Source organism: Zophobas morio, unplaced genomic scaffold (assembly GCF_036711695.1).
Source record: "Zophobas morio isolate AGI-343-1 ecotype UQ-CSIRO unplaced genomic scaffold, CSIRO_AGI_Zmor_V1 ptg000002l, whole genome shotgun sequence".
In the NCBI taxonomy this organism is placed as follows: Eukaryota; Metazoa; Arthropoda; class Insecta; order Coleoptera; family Tenebrionidae; genus Zophobas; species Zophobas morio.
In genome coordinates this window covers 16,696,937-16,720,609 of record NW_026972107.1, presented here as the reverse complement: position 1 = coordinate 16,720,609, position 23,673 = coordinate 16,696,937, and the positions used below count along the sequence as shown (strand labels likewise).

The 23,673-nt window shown below is 32.4% G+C and overlaps 1 protein-coding gene across 1 annotated transcript in view; it reads right to left on the bottom strand.

The window, feature by feature from the left end:
• LOC135129166 (uncharacterized) overlaps window positions 1–7,997 on the bottom strand; it is a 301,564-nt gene extending 293,567 nt beyond the window's left edge. The window contains exon 1 of the mRNA XM_064056277.1: window positions 7,518–7,997. Within this exon, the coding sequence (XP_063912347.1) occupies window positions 7,518–7,593 (76 nt within the window). The 5' untranslated portion in view covers window positions 7,594–7,997. The remainder of the gene's footprint in view (window positions 1–7,517) is intronic.
• Between the last annotated feature and the right edge of the window lie 15,676 nt (window positions 7,998–23,673).

Below are 23,673 nucleotides of genomic sequence, written 5' to 3'. Positions count from 1 at the left end.
TCTATAAATCATTATAGGGTCGAAGTAGGTCATGAAAATGTGCCGCCTCTCAGTTTGGACCTTTCTACATACCACATGCAACTGGTTGCCTAAATGCTTCATAACTTTCTAAAAATAAAACTAATTCGGTACAATAAAAAGAAACAAATTTATTGGGGTTAAACATCACAGTAAATGTTGAAAATATTCACCATTTTATTCAAGTCACATATTCACTCTCTTTTTAATTTCAAAAATGTTCTGTAATCCATTTGTCAATGCCCATTGTTCAAGTTCATGTTACAACAGAAACTCCTGACTACTGAGGAAGTTTTGTCAAAAATGTTTGCGAATTCTGCTCAAGTCGTCTCAATCATCAATAACTTCCTCAGATACTGATCTTCCACGAGATTTCCTTTTGTTGACACTGCTAGTTCGAACAAATCTGTTGATTAAACTCTAATGTGAGCCTCTAACAATATTTCTTCTTTACAAGTAGTTACAGAATACATCCACTCATTTATAAAAACCCTGTATAACAATGTACTATTTTTAAAACGACTTATTAATGCAGATTCTTTTAATTAGGTTTCTTAGACATCATGATTTTTCTGAAAAGATAAGTATGTGATAAAGGGAGTTTCAAAAAGTTCAGTACCCCATTTTTGAGATAAATTGTAAAATTTGTAAAGAGAATCTTAATCCCGTGGAAAACTATAGTGCTTCATACATGTAAATTTAGAGTTAGAGATGGATTAAATCATAAGTACCTAATGTTGCATGTTATACTCTGGACATTTAAAATGATACTTATTTAGCAAATTAAAACGACTTCAAACATACTTTCACGGTAATCCATAAACAAATTTTTGTTGTATTCTACTGTCAAACTGAAAGTAACTCAAAACTCTTAAATAAAATCACCAACTACAACAGAAGCGGCGAGAGATGACAGATGAACGATCAATAGACGGAAACAGGAAACCAGCATTCTCGTATTTTACGAGCTGTGAAATGCCAAGAAAACACGAAATCGAACATCGAAATATTTATTGAGCCAGAAGCATCCCATCTCATTTTTTTTTTTTTTTTATAAAAACGTAAAAATTTATTATGATATTCTCTAGTAGTGTTTATATTTTCTATAATTAAAAACAACGAATAATATTATTATTAAAAGACAGGTAGAACACATTATGCGTCTATTATTGGCTAAAGTTCAAATTAAAAACCATTCGTTTGGTAGTTTCGGAAGTGTTCTTGATAAAATCGCCAACAGGCAATAGACGACTATAAACCAAACTCGGAAACTTGCATTTTCGTACTCCACGAGCTATGAATATCAAGAATGAGCACAGTTACACATTCAAAACATTGTAAAATAGATTCTCAAAAGTGTGATCAAACGTTCTCATAAAGGAAATAATACGCTATAAATCTAGAAAAAGGACTTTTCCTATGGTAGTAGTAACCATCACCGCTATTTTTATTTTGAACAGTGGAGCGTCAATAGTGTCGAAGTACGTTTGTGGTGTGTACCTATTAAATCCCGTAGTCTATTTTAAAGCCACCACATGCATTCATTTATTATAATTGTTTACAAACATATCAAATAACAGATTAATTTTTGTTAGCGCTGACTCAACAATATGGATATTTGCCTTGTTGCACCATTCCACGAACAATATTTGTGTATTATAATTATAAATTATAACCCGATAGGTTACCGTGGTGTTTCTAAACAATTTTTAAAAACTCTATTTTTATATAAAATTTAGTATTCTAACCTTTTAAAGTAGATTTGTGATTTGTATAAGAAAATGTTTGTTTTCATTTAGCCTGTCGCAAAAACTGAATTAGGGTTAACTATGAATATAAAAATTTCAGTTTGCAATTTTGACTTATAGTAAGTGTCACAGCAGGTTTTTCAGTGTGCTGACGCCAACTGTAATTCACTTCGAACACTACGTCATGTGAATAAAACAAACATTAAATTCCAGCGGAGACAATATATTTTTAAAACCCTTAGGAATGTTTTTACTTCTATTGTCTTAGTAACCATCACGTCGCCATCGCAGTCATTAAATTGAAACGCAAAACTCAATTTAAATTTTATTAAAACAAACGTTAATAATGTTGTGTCTTCTGGAGTACCTGGAAATTTCAGATCCTCTTTTGTTAACACAAGCACAAAAAGCCGAGATTATTTTTATGAAGAGTCTTCGCAGCCGAACAAAGAAAAAAGAAATTGAGGAAAAACTGGGGAACAACAAATCTATAAAGCTATATTGTGTGCCTAAACAGAAGTTAACAATCAACCTACCGACCTGTCGGGCAGGCATGATATGACCTTTCAAGACAGTTACAGACCGTTACAACATACAGCACGGAAACGATAACAGACAACGAGGAAGCAGCAAATGTCCCATCTACAAAAATGAGACCGTTTAAGACAAATACTCGAAATAAGAAGACTCCTTGACAGCAGACGCAGACGGGGAAAAAATCAAATTAGACTGGACACGGATCATAGCGGAAGCATAGTTCTGGAACATGTCTTAATTTCTGCTTTAGAGGAAAAGCTCTTACTTCGCAATTGCAACAATGACTGCGAATTAAAGATTTTTCAGAAATAGAGGGCTCTTTTAATTGCTTATCTCTTAAATTACAGAGCAGACACTTCAATTTTAGATAGATAATGATCAATTAATAAACTCGGGCTACGCGGCTATTAAAGAAGTTATGGCGGTTATTTTCAGTTCAAATGTCAATTTCCTCGTCTCTTATAATCAATATCCTTAAGATATCTCATTTACAACGTAGTAATAATAGATCATCTTCTAAATTATACAGTTCTTTTTAAATTATAAGCAAGCGATAGGTTGGAATCAATAAATGTAGTTGTTTCTATTACAGACTAAGTATATTACTAATTTACGGAGTTAAACTTGGCTTGAGGTAGGCACGACGAATTTGGGGCAGTAAAATCCAGGGTAGATTGTTAGATTTTTGATATGCTTTAATTTATGAAATGTGGATGTTAGCTATTCGTGGTGGCAGTGCGAAAATTTAAATTTTTCTGCACACATTCGTTTCACTCTTTCCGAATCCGTACTGTAAACACACCGCATTATTAAAAAATGTAGCTTTGGAGTGAATGTAAACAGTAATATTGTTTCGATTTTTTACACAAAAAATAATTTATAAAATTGATTTAACCACGGGGTTCGACTGAATCAAAGTCTAATAATTTAATCAACTGCATGTTTGGTTGGTTAATGGATCAACACAAGCGTTTTTTTTTATTAATTAATGGAAACACATGTAACAGCAATTTTATATTGTTTTATACCTTTTTAATTGTAAGTAGTTGTTTTTAACTTACACAAAAACATTGCATTTACGATAAAATATTCGTTTCACTTTAGGACTTGTGATTAATCAATCTCGGCAAGCGGTACTAGAGTTTGGGTACGGTAGTTTAATGACCATATCAGTCATAATTGTGTTCTCACTTGACAGCAGATAAAGTTTCCCTAACTTTACAAACGCATATGGCATATCAGAATATGTCTAACTATACTTCAAATGACTTGTATAAAATTAAAAGTACCACACCAAATGACAAAGTTATCCACATTAAAATATTTACAATAATTCAGACTTCATTATACCGGATGTTTCAAGTGACTTGTTAAAATTTAAAATAATTATCCACAAAATTGATTAAACAATACTGTATTGGGGATACAGACTTTTGTTAACCAGTTACGACAAAACACCCAGTATATATTTTCGTGGTAAAAAAATCGTAACGAAATGAAATATTGTAATTTAAAAAACTGAAAGATTCCTGTTTAATGACATCATATATTTAATTTACAACACTTCGAAAATTGATTTTCCGTCGCTAGTTGACTTTTTGATTCAACTTTTTTTAAATATTTAAATACTCGTCACACATGAGGTTCATAAAGCTTTAGTATGTTAAAGAACAATTCTATAACTGGCGTCATCAAATAAAAAGCCGTTCAATATATCATACATGTTTCCCGCATTTACTTAACATTCTAAAAATATATGGGATTATATCAATTTTGAATTAGAAAAGACTGTGGGAAACTAGCTTGACGCAGATAACCGAACTCGCACAAAATGTCATTCAAAATTGTACAAACTCTAAGATTACTCTGATATAAAAGACCAACAACATTCTGAATTCGTAATCAGAATGAAGTCATGCGATATATACAAAATAAATGAAATTGTTTGTATAACGCAAATTTAATTCTCGTCCAAACCCTCAAAAGCAACAATCATCTCCTACGTTAATTAAATCAGCTATGATATAAATATCATCGTAAAGTTAAAGTTGTAGGCGTAACCAGAAACACGAAAATATATCTTTCTACTTTGGGTCACCATTAGGGTCATTGCTGAACCGGAAACAAATTAGCAACTGAACCTATTATTAAACCGTTTTTGAAACTAGCGGTTTTAAGTGAGTGGTCGGTATTTTCTAGTACGCTACCTATTATTCATTAATTGAAGTGGAAATTTACAAAATGTCAAATGTCATTTGATAAGGTAACCATACACATCTATCACACCCAAAATCCCTAAATAAACGTGACTGGATTTTCCAAAAAAATTATAACATCATGCGCCAAGTAGAAAACATATTAACTTACTTGTTTAAATAGATAAATAATTAATAAATTAATATAATAACAAAATGAAAAAATGTATATTGTTTTAAACCACTACAAAAACCGTAAATTAACATTTCATCTTATTACTTTAGATCCATTCTTAAGGGCTTTATTTGTCATGACATGGGATATGTGCATACTCAAAAACTACACATATAACTGCTTCATTTATTTAATAACAATTATCCATTAATAAATAAATAAATTAAATAGATGACAAAGTGTTACAGTAATTAGTTTATGATTAACTGATCAATTAATCAGTTTATAAATTAAAGTCAACAAAATAATTTTACGGCTGCGGGTATTTTCAAACATTATCGATTACAAATTTTGAAATATCTGATTGTCACTACTGCAAACATGTTCCCATCACTGCCAAAAAATATTCAAAATCTCTAGTAACTTCAAAGAAAACAGTATAAGTTATTTTCTTAATATTAATTCAAATATGTATAAGTCTAGAGAGCGGATTTTATGAAATTTGCATATCCGTTATTTTTTGCATATAAGTCTTCATATTTAATATGTGAACGAATCATGCTAATTAAAAATGAATACAGCTATAAAAAAATTGCATATTTGCATATATTTGCCTTCTGCTGCATATTTCACGTAACGGGTGCATATTTTGCATTTTTATCAATTTTTGTGCTACTTTAAAAAAAAAATTGCCATTCGATCGGCATTTTTCTAGAAAGACGAAATTTCATGAATTATATTGCAAATATTGTCCTGAGCTTCAAATAACTGGGAAAGGTTTGGGTTTTATGGTAGTTTGGAGGAACCACTGGGTGTTAAGCCATCCTTCCAGGTAAATTCGGGTCCTAATTACTTTTGGAAATACCGTTCATTTCAATATTTTTGTTCGTTATTTAAGTGTATTACTGGTATGTTTTATGGTGGTCGAAGGGACGTTATCCTATTATTTTTCATCGTGAGTTTGCATTTAAGTATTTAAAGCGATAGATATGTGTGTCAATATGTAGATAACTCAAATTAATTTATGAATTAAACCTTTTCCTGAACTTATTCTTCAAGAAGGAACTGTGTTTTGTTGTGCCTGCTCTAATCCGATAAGTACTTTTACATCTGTGGACGCAGTACGCAGTTTTTCTATTTACAAATACATATGTACTTTAGAATCACCGGAAAACTTTTTGTTAGAATATTTCAAAAAATATTTAAAAATAAATTGTTACCAAAATAGTAATTAAATAGTCGATTACTACTATTTTTTAGTTCGTTCTGTTTACCTATATTTATTTTTTAGTATAAGAATATTATCTTAAAAAATGTCATTTATTTGTCAGTGAGATCTAATTAAACACTTTGCAATGTGATTTATGTATTTTTTGTAATAAAAGGTAAGGTGTTTTTGCAATTTGTAAATAAATTTAGTTCAGTTATTACGCTTTTTTTATTTTTGGAGCATATGCAACTGCATATCTCTGCATATATTAAGAAAGTTATTGCATATTTGCATAAATTTGATGCATATCATATGATCATATTTCCCAAAATTTTGCTGCATATTTTCCGCTCTCTATGTATAACCTTTATCCTAATGTAAAATTATTATTTGCCGCGTTTACAAGATACTTAGTAATGTTTTCTTCATATTTAAATTAATTTAAATAAATGATTTAAAGATACCAAAGATAATTATAATTTACATTGCTTTTACAAATATTTGATTACTAAATGACTCAAAAATGACTCAAAATTTTCCACTATTTACAGTATGTTTTAATAGAGTTATCTCCTGCAAGGCTAAAAACCGTAAGACAAAAGTACATAACACAAAAAAAAAAATATCTGTTGCCAAATACATAACCCCCATACCGATTTGGGATCCGCGATATGCTATTTTTTGAGAGCTACTGTACGTCATTTCTTACGATTGTACTTGTGGAAAACCACATTTTAACAAATATTTTTGACAATGTTTGACTATAAACGTGTACCCTCAACAAATCTTCGACAATCAAACACTTCTCATTTGATACTCTGCATCCATTAATTGAAGGAAAAGACCTCAAAGGACTCCAAAATTAATGCATTTTATTATGACCAAATCAGAGGATATGAAATTATCATTTGAAAAAAATCTGTAACTTATCACAGACTGGTCCATCTGAAAATACGTAATTTTAAGCAATATTTTCAACACATAATTTATTTTTAAGGTTTATAATGTCGTTGTTCGGTAATAACAAACTAAAAGCTGGAGATATCCATGATTTATGAATTGAAACTCCATTTCATATTTTCAAATTCATTGTAACAATAAAAAAAATGTGCATGTTTTCGACCGTAATTAACAATACCTCATTTTTTAACCCTGGACTCTAGTACAAAATCTGCAAACATTCACTGTTTTATAAATTAACACAGCACGTAAATTCCACACAAATTTTCAAAGTTTTCTAAAAAGTCCAAAAGAAAATATTTTTATTCACAAAATCTTTCGGTAATTAATGGTTGGTTTCTGGGGTAAACCAAGCATACATTCCTCTTTATAATTAATTTTGTTGCCATTGTTTGCACCTATATTAAATAAATGAGAAAAAGGGCAAAGTTCATTTATTTTTGTGTTCAACAAGAAATCAAAATAACCGTACGCAAAACATTTTAACATTTTTTCAAAATTTTCTTTTATCTCAATTCCGTATTTGTTCACCGCCATTTCGGTGGTATTACACAAAAAAAGCCTGCCCATATCCTAACATTCCTATTTAATTCGCGCAAGGTGTGCATCTGCTCCGGGTATGACAAGGGATTGCCTCCACTGAAGGGTTGCGGAATAGTCTGGACATATTTTACCTTGCAATAAAATGTGTAGCACGCAGCACAGCAGCTTCCAATCCATCGCAGGAATAAACCAGGACATGCTTGTCATCTGAATGGGATACACCGGCCGGAATTATTTCACTTTTGGCACAAAGACAAGTTGGCAAAGTTCACAACACATAACGAAATTAGATGGGTCACCACTATCAAACGCCAGCACTGCCACCAACGATCGTCAATAAACGCATCCAATATCACCAATAACAACAAGATCTCGGGCTGATGCGGCCGGATTTAATCATCCTCCATGCTCACGTGTCGATATCTGGCACTGTCATCTCGGAGAATCGCGATTTTTGAACGCACAAACTTTACCGCGCTCACTGCAAAACGGAATTTCCTGTTCGGAGGCACAGCGTCGCGACGACTTGGTGCGGACAACTGAAGACTCCAGCGACGCAGTGTTGACTGGTACAATTTTCGGCCGCTGCCGAGGCCGGTCGGAGTGAATCGTCACCCTGCACCCTAACTTTATACTGCATGCTCTGCAATTAATATATTATGATTAAGTATTTAATTAGACTGCTTAATTTGTTGTAATAGGTTCACTGACTCATCATCTTATTGGATTTTTTAGAAAACTGTCTGGCAGCTGCCTCTAATTGCACGAAAGGTTGACCGACTGAAAAACATAGAGGGATTTGTGTGGAATACAGCTTGATTAACAGTAATGTAAGAGCCATTATAATGAAAATAGAACTGAAAATGCTGCAAAAAAAGACCTCGTTAGAGTTAAAAATATTACTTTTTTTTTAAATGATAATCAGATTTCCTGGTATACTGTTTCGAAAATCTTTGTTATTAATATTTCTAGATATACTTATTTTTCTTTTTAGTTTACAGTTTGTGTTAGACATATGACGTTTAATATCCATGAAGCACGGGCAATAATTTTCTGTCGCCCAACACAATTTATTCGAATAAAGTGCCTAAGATTGTATTCTGTGGCCTTCTGCACGTTGCAAGTGCAAAAGGAACATGTCTTCTCCAGGAAGTTACATTTGTCGAGTTCTTAAAAATTGATTGTTAGTATCAATCCAGATAAATAGTGCACCTGGTGCCTTTTTACAAACACATGTTACATAATTAAGGAATTATCGTTGTAAACTCTCTATTTAAAAATTGATTTTATTGAGGTTTGTGCTTAAATTTTGTATAATTGAGCGTCACTAATTAGATATACATAACACTGTTAGTAGTTAACGTAGTTTTCTCTGCAACAGAATTCATTGTAGATAACCTAATTAGCAAATACTTGTCACACGAGAGCGAAGTATTTTATTGTAAACCGTCACTTAAACGACACTATAAATGAAGTAAACAAAACGATTGTAAAATGAAAACCAAAAATATTATGTTATAACCATACAGTTTCAGTTTTAATTAACACAATTGTATTAACTTAATATTTAAAATATGTCTTCAATTTCTCAAGATAAGTTATTGATTTATTATTTTTTAATTAATTTACCTAGAGTAATCAAATTTCTTACTATTTTATAAAGAAAATCATACTACATACGGCATCATAGTCATTTTGATGAATATTTAATTATTTAGTGCCTCACCACTAATAAAATGGGAAAATACAAGTTTTTCGCTTTCTTTAGGTCTATGTGTATACAGTCTTTTGAAACAGATGTCTCCCCAATCCTTGAACCAATTTTTTTTTATTTTTGACATACTTTAGGATTGTCCTATGATGGTAAATCTCTCGCTATTTTTGTTAAATGCTTTAAAATTTTACTTTTCGAGCGAAAGCGAAGGAAGCATTGCATAGTGTTCCCCGGATGAATGGCTAATTTCATGTGTTCTTGGCGTATGGCGTTTCTTGGCTTTTGGACTACAAAAAAGTAGGTCTCCGTTTCTATGTTGATTTTTATTAGACAAATACTCTCCGAAACTACTAGACCGATTATTGTCCAATGTTATATGTATTTTCGGAATATCGTGTAAAACGCAAAATTTTTGCATAGTAAATTTTCTGTAAATTTTACAAAATCACTTACTCCTAAACTTATGGTTTAGGAATCCACTCGAGTTTCTCTTAGGCATCCAAATTTCTGCAAAAAAATCCAAATTGAATAACAACCTTATACAGAGTGCTCAAAAATGGTTCACTAACTCAAAGGTGCGTTATTAAATTTACAAATCTAATTTCAAGAAATTATTAAAAAGTTCGTTAAGTCAATCTGACGTTCACTAACCAAAACAAAAATCGATTTAGATAGATAGATCAAAAGATTGGTCTGAAAGGATAGTCGAACAAATACAGTTTCGAAAAATTATAAAATTTAATTTGCCAATTTTATTTTTTATGACAACCTCTATATGTAGTTCAAATAATGCTCTATGTAGGCTGTTTCAAGTAAGTTATCTATAGTAAATTTTGTTATAACGTCATCAACATTTTAGCAAGGATACTTATATCAATTTGAATAGGTTCAGTATAATACGGATCTACTAATAATAATAATTCTTGATTGAATAACCTCTCATTTGCCAAGCGGGTGTGGTAGCGTTAGACTAGGACTGTGGCTATCGAGCTTCGTATTATGTGTCTAAAAAACAAAAGGAATTAAACAATAAAAAATATAATAAGAGTTACGATCAAAGTAGAATCATAAACCACAAATACAGGAGTATGTTATTTTAATTTTGAGTAGCCAAATTTTGGTTCGCGTTTTACCATCTACATTCTACACGACGCTTCTAGAATACATATAAAATTAGAAGACAATCGGTCCAGCAGTTTCGGAGATTATCTGCCTAATAAAAATCGACACAGACGACGGACGGAAACGAGAGATGACCTATCTTATTAGGGATCATGAACGTCGAAAAAACATGAACGTGCTCAGTCGCCCGATGAACTCTATTAGGATACTTACCTACCTTACACTCGGAAAGAAAAAAGATGACAAATTTCCAACATGATGAATAAAAGAACAAGATTTTGAATACTGAAAGTCCGATCGATTTCATGTACTCAACTCTAAAAGTTGTCAAAAAAAAGGTACATATATATCGGGTGTCTAGAAAATGGCGGATTAACTCTCCTCTACGCTCTAAAGAATCAATTGGTGAGTCTGGGAAAAATAGTAAAAAAATTCCTTCTTACATTCGGGTAGAGTTATAAAGATTTTAAAATTGGTTCTTTTGCTCGTTTAACAACTAAACAACATATTGATTATCACAATAACTAGTAATAAAACTTTAGTTTAATATTTAGCACCACCCACCCACCCTTTTTTTTTCTTAGAGGGTACGTCAATTGCCAAAATCAGTTTTATCTTAGCAAATACTGAGGACTAACTTTTACAAAAAATGATCTAAATTTGGAAACATTACGAGATTACTTACAAATATGCACAAGGTAGGAATTTTGAACATCGTCTCTAGTATTTAGTTGGTTATGCTTTAATGGATTTTTTTTTGTTGGTTTTGTTTTTATTTATAATTTATATATGTCTTATTAAATGTTTTTTTTTGGTTTATTTATTAATGAAAAATAATGTGTTTTGTTAACAATAATGTACAAGGGTTAATGACAACTGGTTGTTATGGTTATTGTCCTAAAAAAATAAAAAGTGGATTTCAATCACCATCGTTACTAAGAAATCAGAAAGTAAGCCGGACGTATTCACGCATTAGGTGCGTGCAGTGTTGCCAATTTTACTTTTATAAAATTACGTTTTTTTCTACATCATAAAGAATTTTTTGTATTATTTTTTTGGGACTCCCGAAACCCCCGTACACAACGTACTGAAGACTTAATTCGCCATATGTTACTTTCTCAGGTCAACCTTTTAGAAACAGGTATACGGTTTGATTTTTTTTTTAATCCAAAAACCTGAACTATTCCAATTAGCAATCCTGGAAAAACGGTACAAGTTATCGAAAAAATGACTACAAAATCTTATGTGAGTCGAGATCTAGAAGAAAATGTCCTTAGTTATTTCAATTCCGCAAATATTCGAAAATTGGCAGAAAAAACGTGAGTCAAAATATGGTGAAATGTCTAAAAGGCAACCATTAATAACATGTCCTAGAGTTAGAGCGCCATTTTTCTAGTACCCTGTATACAGCTTATAAACGCCGTGCTGGTGGCGTAACGGTTACAGTGTCCGTTAGCAACCCGAAGGTCGTGGGTTCGATTAAATTACGCGGCTTTTTTTTCCAATACTGTGATTCGTATTATGTAGATGTTTTTAAATTAGGGGGTTATCGTAAAAAAATAAATTTCTCAAAATCGAATTTTATAATTTTTTTGAAGAAGCGGAATTTGAGCTATACTTCAGGAACGAGAGAAATTTTGTCTAAACAACGTTAGACCAATTTTTTGGTGATTCTTTGTGTCTACCAGAAAGTCCTCAGTTCAATTGGTACTTATACGAGAATATAATTTCTAATAATAAATGTCCCATATTTTCGAAAAAAAAAGTTTGTTGACAGTGAGGGTACTGTGGACACTTGGGTTTCCAAGTATGGGCATCTATTAAAAATAGTATAAACCTGAGAATAAATGAGCTTAGTGGAAAAGAATTAAGAAAGTAAAATCAACAGGAAGAATGACCACTTCACCACAATACATATTATGTATTTTTTATCCATCGAAAATCCATCATTGCAGCCAGCAAGAAAGAGTAAAAATTTCCTTTTATTAATGTTTAATATTTTTAAAATCACCTTCCATTGAGTCCTTTCACTCATAGTCACAATTTATTATTTCTCTTAAGAAAAAACTGATGACGTCTCAAAATATAGTTAAGCAAATCCTTAATTTTGTTTTTATTTATTTCGTTTGGTTTTCCCTTAGACATCGATAGGCTGTTAGCATTTTTTATTTAAAGCGGAAATCCAGATAAAATTATTGTTATTTTGCGAGGAGTTCACTTTATTGGATGACACCCACGCTCCTAAAAAACTGGTTTTCGCTGTTTTCAGTTCAAAGTTCATAACCTGATTTACCATTCCTTTAAGAAAACTAAACGTTATTGATGAGCCTAGGTGTACATAGGACGAAGCAGTAATTATACAACTTGAATCTTATTAATAACTACTCGTAGGGACAGGAAAAGATCATGACAAAAGTTCTAAGACTCCTTTAGCAGCAAAAACTAAAATTAATTTCACTTGTACAGATCGTTCTATTTTTGAGAGGCAACATACGACACATTTTTACAGTCATATCCACAGATTTTATTTTTAAAATTCCGTTACGACATTGTCAGGTTATTTCATTTTTATTGCAATTCTTCCACAAAAAGAAGATCAGTGTTATCCGTCATAAAGTTATAGAATCTGATAACAAAATTATAAATTTCCATGAATTATATAGAAGGTTTTTTTGTGGAAAATGATATTCCAATTGACTTCATTTGCTTTAAAGTGCACAAAAATGTTTTCTGCATAGCGTACGACGACAAATTTCTTAAAAGTGTATTGGAAACATTCAAATACAGGGTATTATTGATTTACAACGTTATGAAATAATAATCAGCAGTATCTATTATTTTCTTTGAACATTTAATTATGAAATAATATGGTCAAAAATTAATAACTACCTACGCCAAATATATCGGGAAAACCAACTGTTTTGTTGTTGACAAGCCGAGCATACGTAGCAAATATAACCCACTTTTAAAATTCTAAAATCTTACGGCGTATGTGAACATTCCAGAACAAAGTATTGTTTAAACAGCAAAACTTTTTCAACTAAAACTAAGTACCCCGTTGGGCAAAACAAAGCTTAATTTTATAAATCTCAAAAAGATGCAGACAGCTGTTTTACAGGATTATGTAACTGCTTGAAAATAAATAAATAAAACAAATACCTGCCATAGCAACACAAACGGTTCTTTGTTTATGTAAATCGAACAGATATGAAAAGTTAAATGTTATATCTATCTATGCAAATATTTTTTATTTCACAGTAGAACATAAATTAACGCGTTGTCACGAGTTTTTTTTTTTTTGGTTTTGTAAAATTAAAATGTTAAATAACTTTCTTGTTTTAAAATTTGGAGCAAATTTGAACTAGTTCAACCAAATCATCAAACTCGAGATATAAATAAACGTGGAGGTGGCAGTATTGTGTGCATCCACCGAGGCCACCGTAAAAATTGTTTACATCCGTAAAATTCTAATTACACACATATTATTTAGTCGACGGCTTTTCATTGTTTGTTTTCTAAATTCTACAATAGCCAGAAATACCAGGTGGATGGATAAGCTACCAGCGATTGGCCTTCGGCGCTTTAACTTCCGATAAACAACTTACACTAACCAGCATTGGGGGGCAAGTAAATATTTAAATTCTAGATCGATCCGAACTGTCTGATAGGCAATATGATAATGGAACAGCTTCTAAAATATGAGAAAACTAAGTACCGTGCAAGTTCCAAGACTTCACCCAGGTTTGGGTTATTGCGTAAATCAAACTCGATTCATGGGATTGGACAAGCGAACAATGAATGTAACGTGTAGGGATATATTCATAAAATATCGAACGAAAGGTAGGAAAAAGCCCCGAAAAGCAGATATTTATTAAAACATGTTGATCTTGTTTCAGTGATTATTGAAAAATTGATCAATTGTATAAATAAAAAATCAGCTGTAGTTTCAGACTAACCAAAATATGTCAAAACGACGAGTTTGGAATAACACATTTTATTGTTTTAATTAAAAACTATACAATACCAATTTTTTTCCAAGAAAATAAAACCGACTAAGTAAATATATATTACAATTTCAAATTCACTATTTATTTCTCGTTGGTATTGCTTTTTCTTTTTTTCTTTTTGAATTGTTTATGCGTGATGTCTTCAAAAGTTGTTAGAGAGAAACCAGGTCTCTACTCTGATCTAGTCTGCCTGACGTTAATCTGCCCCGATCAACATTATCATTTCATTATTTGGACATATTTGTCTCAGAAATTTTAAATCCACCACCAACTCGGAAATTCGGACAAGACTTCTATCACTACTGATATTAAGACTAAGTGCTGTGATGAAATTGCTGACAAAATATTATTAATACTATTCTTGTTATTACTAAAAACATCTTAAACTGAAAAATACTTTCTGTGTATTTAATTTTAAATTTCTTGTCATTAAAGCTGGCTAATCTAACGAGAATGTGGCTACACCATCTGTCAACTTAATAAGATTGAAGTGCACCCATGCAAACACACACATAACGACATAACAAATATTTTTTATTATGATTAATTTATTTAAATAAACGGATATTTTACTGCCATTCAATAAGAGAAGTGCCTAAATACATAATGTGGTATTACTTTTCAGTTAATTAATACTAAGTACAACTGCGCAAATTCTTAACCAGATTTATTGCAAAGTGCATCAGTGTTTGTACTCCTATTATAGACGTTAAGATTGAATGCTATTTATCAAGAACGATTACCTAATAACTGGTTCAGAGGTTGCGATTAAATGCTGAACTTCGGCTGTAAAAATTCTAAAATTAAAAACACAACAAACAAGGGAAGTGTGGCAGCACGTGATCAACGGCTTATGTAGCAGAGTTCTGCATTCAATGACTATTTACATGTTATTAGAGTTCATCATATCATCATCAAGTTAATTAGCAAATTTCTCGATTATTTTTATTATTCCCACTATCGTAACTCTTATCTTTTTACTTCCCGAGCATAAGCTAAGGAAGTGTAGTAATCGAATCCATTGGACGAATGGCCACTTTTATATTTTCGCGACGTTTCATGACCCCTAGGGTAAGAAAAAAGTAGTCTCCCCTTTCTGTCTATCTGTCTATTGGTGTGTCTGGTGTCTGTATCCATTTTTATTAGACACATAACTCAGAGACTGCTGGACCGATCGTTGTAAAATTTTGTATGTGTATTAGAAATATTATGTAGATGGTTAAAAGCTAACCAAAATTTTGCCTACCAACAATTTGATGATGTCTTTTCAAAGAAGTCTATGGTTAGTTGATTTAACTGTTATATAATAATATATGTAGTTTTATAAGTGTGTGTTGAGGTTTTACCCGGAACGTCCAGATTTTTGACATCGTCTCATTTTGCCGAATAAATTCTACTCAAAATGTGCAAAATATGATTAGTTTTTACTTGTGATTTATCATTGTATTCATATTTTTTTTTTCTTAAAGAGGTGGGTCAAAAAAATTAATGAATGAGTCAATTTATTTTATTGATTAAATCAGCGACGGTTCACTCCATTTTCTCGGAAAATAAATTCAATATTGTTATTTTCAGTATTACACTGCACCAATCCAAGTTGATATACGTGTCCTTGTTTTTTCTTGCACTAGTAATACGCTGTGACTGCTTTTCTTTTGTGTTGTGAATAGTATTATCCATGTTGATGACGTCGACACAAATTTTGTATTGGTTAAATTAAGAACGAGTCACCCCATTTTCTCGACAATGTCAAGAATACGCACGTCTATATATAATAATGATAAAATAAGAATTATAATATTCAGAACATTTGGTTAGATTTTGGTTTAATTTATAATTTTACTCCTGTGTTTTGAAAAGACAAACTCATTCAAATCAAACTAATTTCTACGTGACATTCTTTCGATGTATGTATAAACATAAATAAACACTTGAGCGTCAGATTACTATTACCTAGTGTTGAAGGACAAGGGTTGTTAGAGATGGATTATTTTAAGTTCAACATGGTGAGTCAGCAGAAACTGACAACGGACTGTCAGTCAGTAGCGTAACATCCACACTTCAGAAAAGCCTCGTTTTTAAATTTATTCTTTTAAATCGCAAACAATGACACACGGAAACATAAACTTAAGTGAACTGATCAACACGCTAGCACGAATGCTGATGAATCTATTAGGCACTAATCTAAAAACAGGTACAGGTACCCATCGTAGGTAGAAAAATTCACTATAACAGAGAAATTCTGTAAACGCCATTGCTTTTAGCTTGAAGGCGGAAGTTTAATTCAGAACATCCAATTGAAACGCATATATTGCGTGAGCGTCGCCACGTAAACTTATATTGTTGAACTTGATCACATCACCAATTAATAATAACATTGCTTTTTACCTAGTTATATATTTTTACGGCCAAAAAATTTTAGATAATAATATAAGGTGCAAACACAAAGTCTCACAAAATATATATGAATGTGTGATAAATACACAGATATACGTGAGATGTAATATGGCGACCTATGTGGTTACCCCCACTGAGCCGAAAGATCGTACTTTCGCGCCATTTGGGGGAACCAACCAGTAGACGGAAACAGCTACTTTCCGGACAAAAGCCCCGGCGGAGACTGAATTACACCTGTCTGCACTGGTGTCACCACTTTCGCACCTTCGGTGTGATTAAACACTTTGCAATTTTAGAGGAACGCGATCGCTCACCTGGTTGCTAAGCGTAAGCATATAAGCGAAACACAATGAATGCTAGACAACTCGATGGAAAGTGCTGTACTGATGAGATCCAACAAGATCCAAACTGCAGTCTACAGATTTCCAACGGATTGTTTAGCCTTCGGTGTGATTAAACACTTTACTATATAGACATAGTTCGAACATTACAACAGTACCTAGTAAAATTTTATAACCGCTACTATGAGGGATTGTCGGACAATGCAAGGGGATAATGACGCCAATAAAAGGAGCGTGCCACCAGTGTATAGTGGGTTAGAAACATCCGCGGTTGCATTGAATTTGCGATTTATGGTTTTGTGAGTCCAAGCTTGACGGGTAACTTCGAAATACCAATAAAATTTTACTAGGTACTGTTCAAATGGTGGAACTTTATCTATAGATGATTTAATTTCATAATGTGACGTTTGCAATTTTTAAAATCACATTGTAAGAGTATTGTTAGTTTTTTGTAAAAACTAACATTGTTCTCTGATAAAGTACGCTAAAAACGTAATTTAGAGGCACATAGAGTTGAAATAATTTTATAAAAAATCTGCTGTTAAGTCTAAGATTAAAATGTGAAGAATATAACACTTAACACACACGTTAATGCACAGTCATCACCGAAGTTAAAAACTTTAGCTGTAATGAAATTACATCAAAAACTTTATGTAATTACGTGTACAACGAATGTCTAAAATTTAATTTAAGTGGCAACACGTCGCTCGACTTTTATTGTACATTTCTGTCTCTAATAATAACAAAGATAATTGTCGTTTAAATGGAATCCGTGACAGACGCTAGAAGTACATTATAGGTGTCTCAACAGTTCAATATTTTCATAGGGTATTAAATAAAATAAGCTCAGATTTATTTCAATCGAAAAGCTTGAGTATAAGTTCTGACACATGCAGATGAAAAACTTAAAAAAGTTAACAATTGAAATTAATACAACTCCTTATGCACTTATTATTGTTATCGCGATTTAATATACAATTTAATTGCTGTTTTAATGACGCTATTTTAAACACACGGAACAGTCAAATTTTTCCTTCGTAAACGTATTAACTCGAATTATTTATTAATTTGCACCAGGGTTGAAAGTATGATTAACAACACAAAATTTACATTGTAGCAGCTGTTGCCCATAGTCATTAGTATGCAAGCAAACGTAGGGACATAATTTCGTGTTCCATAAAATCGGTCAAATAAACCACGAGTTACACTCTTGTATTACACTGGTTAACAATGACTAGCAAACTCACAAACTTATATTACTTAAATACAAGAACGTCTGCACAATAAAAAAAGTAAACACGCGGGTATGGTGGGTTATATTACTGTGTTTTCACTTATTAAGATTTATAAAACCTACTTTCGCAACCCTCATAATTTTTAAGACAGTTGTGTTATTCTAAGAACAACCATTTCTCGCGTTTGTGTGCTAACTTCACAAGGTCTTTGTGTTTTCCACTATACTTAAAAATGGGCTGATATAATAAATGGAGCTTTGTAATATCAGTATCAAAGAACTTTCAACATTATTTGGATAAAATCCAAAACATCTACAACTTTATGCCCTTGCATTTGATCAAGCTTTTTATTTTTTATTTATCGTCAGATTTCAGCACAAATCTTGTAGATGGTTTTAAGAGAAATTATCTTCAAAACGATGCTCTGCTTAAACCCAGCCAAATTTGATCAAAATATTTATATAATTTGCTTCTTACTTTCTTGTACAAAGCAGAAAATTGTGGTAATGACATTTCAGTTGTAGTTAACTCTCTGTGTTTATGTTTAAGTGAATTTACAACGTTATAAGTACATTTATTATGTAGCAATTACGTAGGAAGTAAAAATGCGTCCGCTAACTGTATGCATTAAATGAGAACGCCATAATTTTTAGCAAAGAATTTAAATTTCACTCCATTATGAGCAAATGTGCTAACTGGGAAAAATAATTGTCGATTCAAGTGCGCCGTAAATAGGTGTTAACTGGGTGTGCAAATTTTGTAAAATATTATTGTGTGTGTAAAACAGTGGCTTTGTTAAAGGGAGTGGAACCGGCTTGTAATTTCCACGATATGTGCAAGCAAGAACAGAAATCGTTTTCCCTAGTGAAAATCAGCCACCTAAATTATTCTAACCAAGCAAAATCTTACCAATTAACATCAACGAGGGAACAAGTAAATAATAGTGAAGCAGAGCAGTTTCACGTTTATTGAACCTGTTGCTGTCAGTTAATGAAATTTTGCGTTTCTTCTTATAAATATGTAAAGGTTTATTTGAGGGCGTTTACTGGCTTTCAGCAAGGTATAAGGGGTTGGCCAGCATGAGTGATTGACTCTTTAAGAGATTGGTTTTTCCGTAGGAGCATTATTCAGTTCTTCATAAGCGCTGACGTGGCTCGGGGTCGCTTCTACCCCTTCAAGCTACAGAGACACACAGCGAATTTTCATCGTCCCTTCTCTACACCCTCACTAATCATCTACAAGAGTTTCGAAGTGAGATATACGGGGATCGAATTACTTTTTACGATAATCGGATTTTGTCATCCCTTGGCGAATTAATTTCAACTTATAATGTAATTATTCAAACGTCTATCTTTATTGTGTTACGGTTTTATTTTAATAATAAAAGGTGAAACGCACCAAAGGGTTGGCTAGAGGATTAATTTAGGGGTCATTTGTCTTGAAGCATTAATTTCTCATCAAATTATTTCCTTAATTCCCTCCAGCTATACGCTGGAATCATTTGTGGCGACCAGTGAATACCTGTATTATAGGGTTACATCTCGCTATTAGAGGTGGAACTTTAATTACAGTTTGGAGAAATTTGTTTATTTTGTTAATCGCAGTAAATAGACTCTTTGTAAATACGTCTGATACAGCTTACTTTAACAGGTTTAATTACTTCTAACTTCCACTTACATCTTCTCTAAACTTAAATATTGAAACGAAACGAAATAAGATACGTTTCCAATTCAATTAATAAAAAATGTATTTCGCGTCACCACAAAAACTCCGTTTTGTGTACAACTACAAAGTTCAGAAAACATATATAATTTGAGAAAAGAAATCAAACATTTAACTTTGTTGTGACATAGAGCAACGTTATGAACCCACAACTGTCGTGAATGTATGTACTGCAGACTGCAAACCGCCGCATTTTGACTTTAGAACCCATGGGACGCGAACAACTCCAAATGTTTTAAAGATTCTAACCCAACTAGCTGTTTCATCCAGTTCGAATTATTAGTTCGACAAAGTTTTAAAAATGTATTTCTTCATAAAATAAACAAAGTTCAAGTTTCAGGTGTTGGGCGACCTATGGTACACTTGTTTCACTGAATTTGGTAGTAGTTCCTCGTAGTACATATCCGATATCTGTCTCCTCAACTTCTTAGTTTATTCTGTTCTCACTCACATTAAACAATCTAATTGCATTTACACTGTGTGGGCACACCAATAACTGGCCTAGTTACTGAAATCCAATTAAAATTGCGCGCAGTTTCGCGTTTAATTGTGATTCCACCGAATCTTATCGCTTCCGTGGAGAAAAAGTAGACACAAAAGTAGCATCAGTCGCTTAAACGATTTTAATGAAAATAAACGTCGTTGTGCAATAATGAAATTTTTTTCCGCAATTATTGCCCAAACTGCAAACACACTGTGTCGTTTATAAAGCGTCTCCCATTTAATCGCCCTAATTTTAATAAATAAACTCGCTTAAGACAGGCAATAAAAAAGTGTGACAAAGTGAAGTTTCTGGGCATTTCGTCTGGAGTTAGCGCCATCTGTCACGCCACGCCTCATTTCGCAGCCGCTTCTTCACTCCACACGGATACGGAAGGAAGCCAAAGAAAACCCACACAAATATTCATCTTTATTACCTCACGCGACTTTTAATTGCCTTCTTTAATCCCCTGTACAGATCATTACACCCGTGCCACCACCAACCAGGGCTGTCTCCAGCCTGCAATTTTCCCGAACGCCGACTGCAACCCCGAAATTAAAACTACAAATTTTTACCACAACGTAGACGTCGGCTGCTAAATTGACATAGGGTTTTTGTAAAACTGTGGTCCTCTGTTTTTAATCACGTCTTTATTGATTTAACATTTACGCTATTATAGCACTGGAGATTATTAGACAAGTGTGAGGAAAATTACTAATTAAGCTCAAAATTCCCAGCGTTGTTTTTATATTTTCGTTGTGTTTGCGCTAAAACTTTTTTGGTAATTAGAGTAAGAGTACGAGAAACGACTAAAATTGTTTTTTTTTTTTGCAGTAAGTTTTCATACGTTTGTAATTTCTGCCTTTTAGCTCTTTTAATAACGGTGCTAATAAAATCTGATTAAAATAGCAACTGACCTAGATTTTTGTGTCACATGTTTAAAACAAACTGCTGCCGCAGCTTCATCCAAGTGCATTGTGGTAAAACAACGTTGTTGGAAAAAGCAGTTTTGAACCTAATCATACGATTTTCAACCAAAAATGCAGAAAATGAAAACAAATGATGAATGTTATCTATAAATTTTTTGAAAAGTCTTCAAAGTCAGTCAGGGTAGCTAACTCCAAACGAGTTAGATCAGACCAGCGTGGGTTACTTACGTGAGGCGACAATTTCATTAATCTGTGCCCTGCAACTATATATCTCCAACTCATTCATGTTGTCTTAACTTAAACTTTTGGCGTGAACAGTAATAATAATAATAATGATGATAATAGTTCGTTCTTTTTACGTCAAATAATGGGTCCACTTTTAAATACAGCAGAGGGTTTATGAATCTGCTTATGAACGACCTTAATACAAAATTGTGACATGATTTGGCGCCCCCCAAATGAACGTTCCCTGTTCAGTTCATACGCATATATTGACTGCGAATATTAAAGTTAAATTCCCCCCTTATTCTTTAATTATTATCAGAGGGTGAATGTTATAGTTACGAGTCCCTACCGGGATTAAGTTTAATTCTAATTAATGGTTTTCTCCATTTTTATTTCGTGTCTAAATTTTTTCTTACTTTAGAAAATAATTAGCTACAATAACAGAGAGCAAATTTATATGAAATGAATTGTAGTTCTGTATTTGACTGCCAAAAAATATTTATACTACGCTGTAATTTATTTTGTTGAGATATCTATGACGGTATAGAGAAACAGGAGTAATATTTTCAATAGAACATTACATTAACTTTTAGTGTTGCATGTGCTGTGAGCATAGCATAGCGCCCGAGTAGAGAATAAAAGAAACTAGTTTTTATATGTAAAATTTCTTTATTTTCTGTGCTACTTTTTATATTTGCATCACATGATATGTACCAGTATTTTACGAAGCAACATGTCAATTACCATGCTCTGTTGTTTTAAATTTCCACAAATTATGTATTTACAACTTTATCAAAATATAACGACTAAAAAATAAAATATTCGCAAATTTTTAACTCGCATGTAAAACTTCGTTTTAAAATTATTTTATCGTCTCGTATATCAAGTAATAATACCCAAAACACGCAAGTTCTTTACAATAATATGTCAAACTGGTAACAAAAGCACTAAATCTATCATTGCAATAGCAATTTAGATTTTAATATAGATTCTTAGAAAAACTGCAAGTAGCTACTTCGATCTAAATGAATATGCTTATAATCTAAAATCCAATCTTAAACATTTATTTGCTTTTCCTATATTATAGTCGTTTTGTGTTCTTGCATTAAATATAGTCCATTTAATAGACAACCTTACATCTTATATATTATATAGAGAAAATTTAAAAATAATAAACGACGGTTCTTTAAATTCTCTGGCCCTAATTTGCCGACACCTGAACCTATAGTCTACGGTTACATGTCACATGAGCATGGTGTAATTAAACATTCAACTATAAAACATCCTCTTTCTCTTTTTTTACCTGATTATTTGACACTAATGGAGCATCCAAACCCCCTATATAATGTTAACACATGTTTCTCCAAGTACTAAGTCTCGAATTTTTTTCTCGGTTGCTTTCTCTTTTCTCGAGCCTAATTCTTTTCCTTACGGTCCTGAACAGAGCGGGACAATTAGCAAAGTTCAACAGTAATGCAGTCGGAGTATAATAAGGACTTTTGACTTTAAGGGCCGTCTTTAATTGCAAACCGTCTGGGGCACCGAAGAAATTGGAATTTATCAATTCCTTTGAGATTAAAGTCGACAAATTGCTATAGAATTAAAACTGTAATAACAGTAAAGCGGTCGAAAAAAAGTGAGAGCTGCCAAGCTCTTCTAAGGGATGAGTACTCTTAAAACAAATCCAGATATTATCTGGCATTTCTGACAAGAACAGCTTCTGAGGTCGATATTGGAGTAATTTAGAACGGTTATTGTTATGAAAGCGCCAATCGATCAACTCCGGTAAGTTCAACTCGTTAAACTTTTTGTTTTTCTTTCTTTAACCCTGTGTTTAACAGTCGTGGTATTAAATACTGTACAGTACAAATTAAAATTATCAAATAAAAGAAACATTTTCTGTATACGAGTGGCCTTCCATCCGTAGGAGTTCATTACGCAATTTTGCATGACGTACATGTTCTAATCAACAGGAGCCCTACAGTTCATAATTAGCCAAATCGTTAGAACAGCGATAATCAGTATGTAACCAATGCTTTGAGAACCAATTTGATAATAAGCATTAAGTTTGTTTGATCCTGTGACCATTTGCAGTGCTGGTATTGCTAATGCAG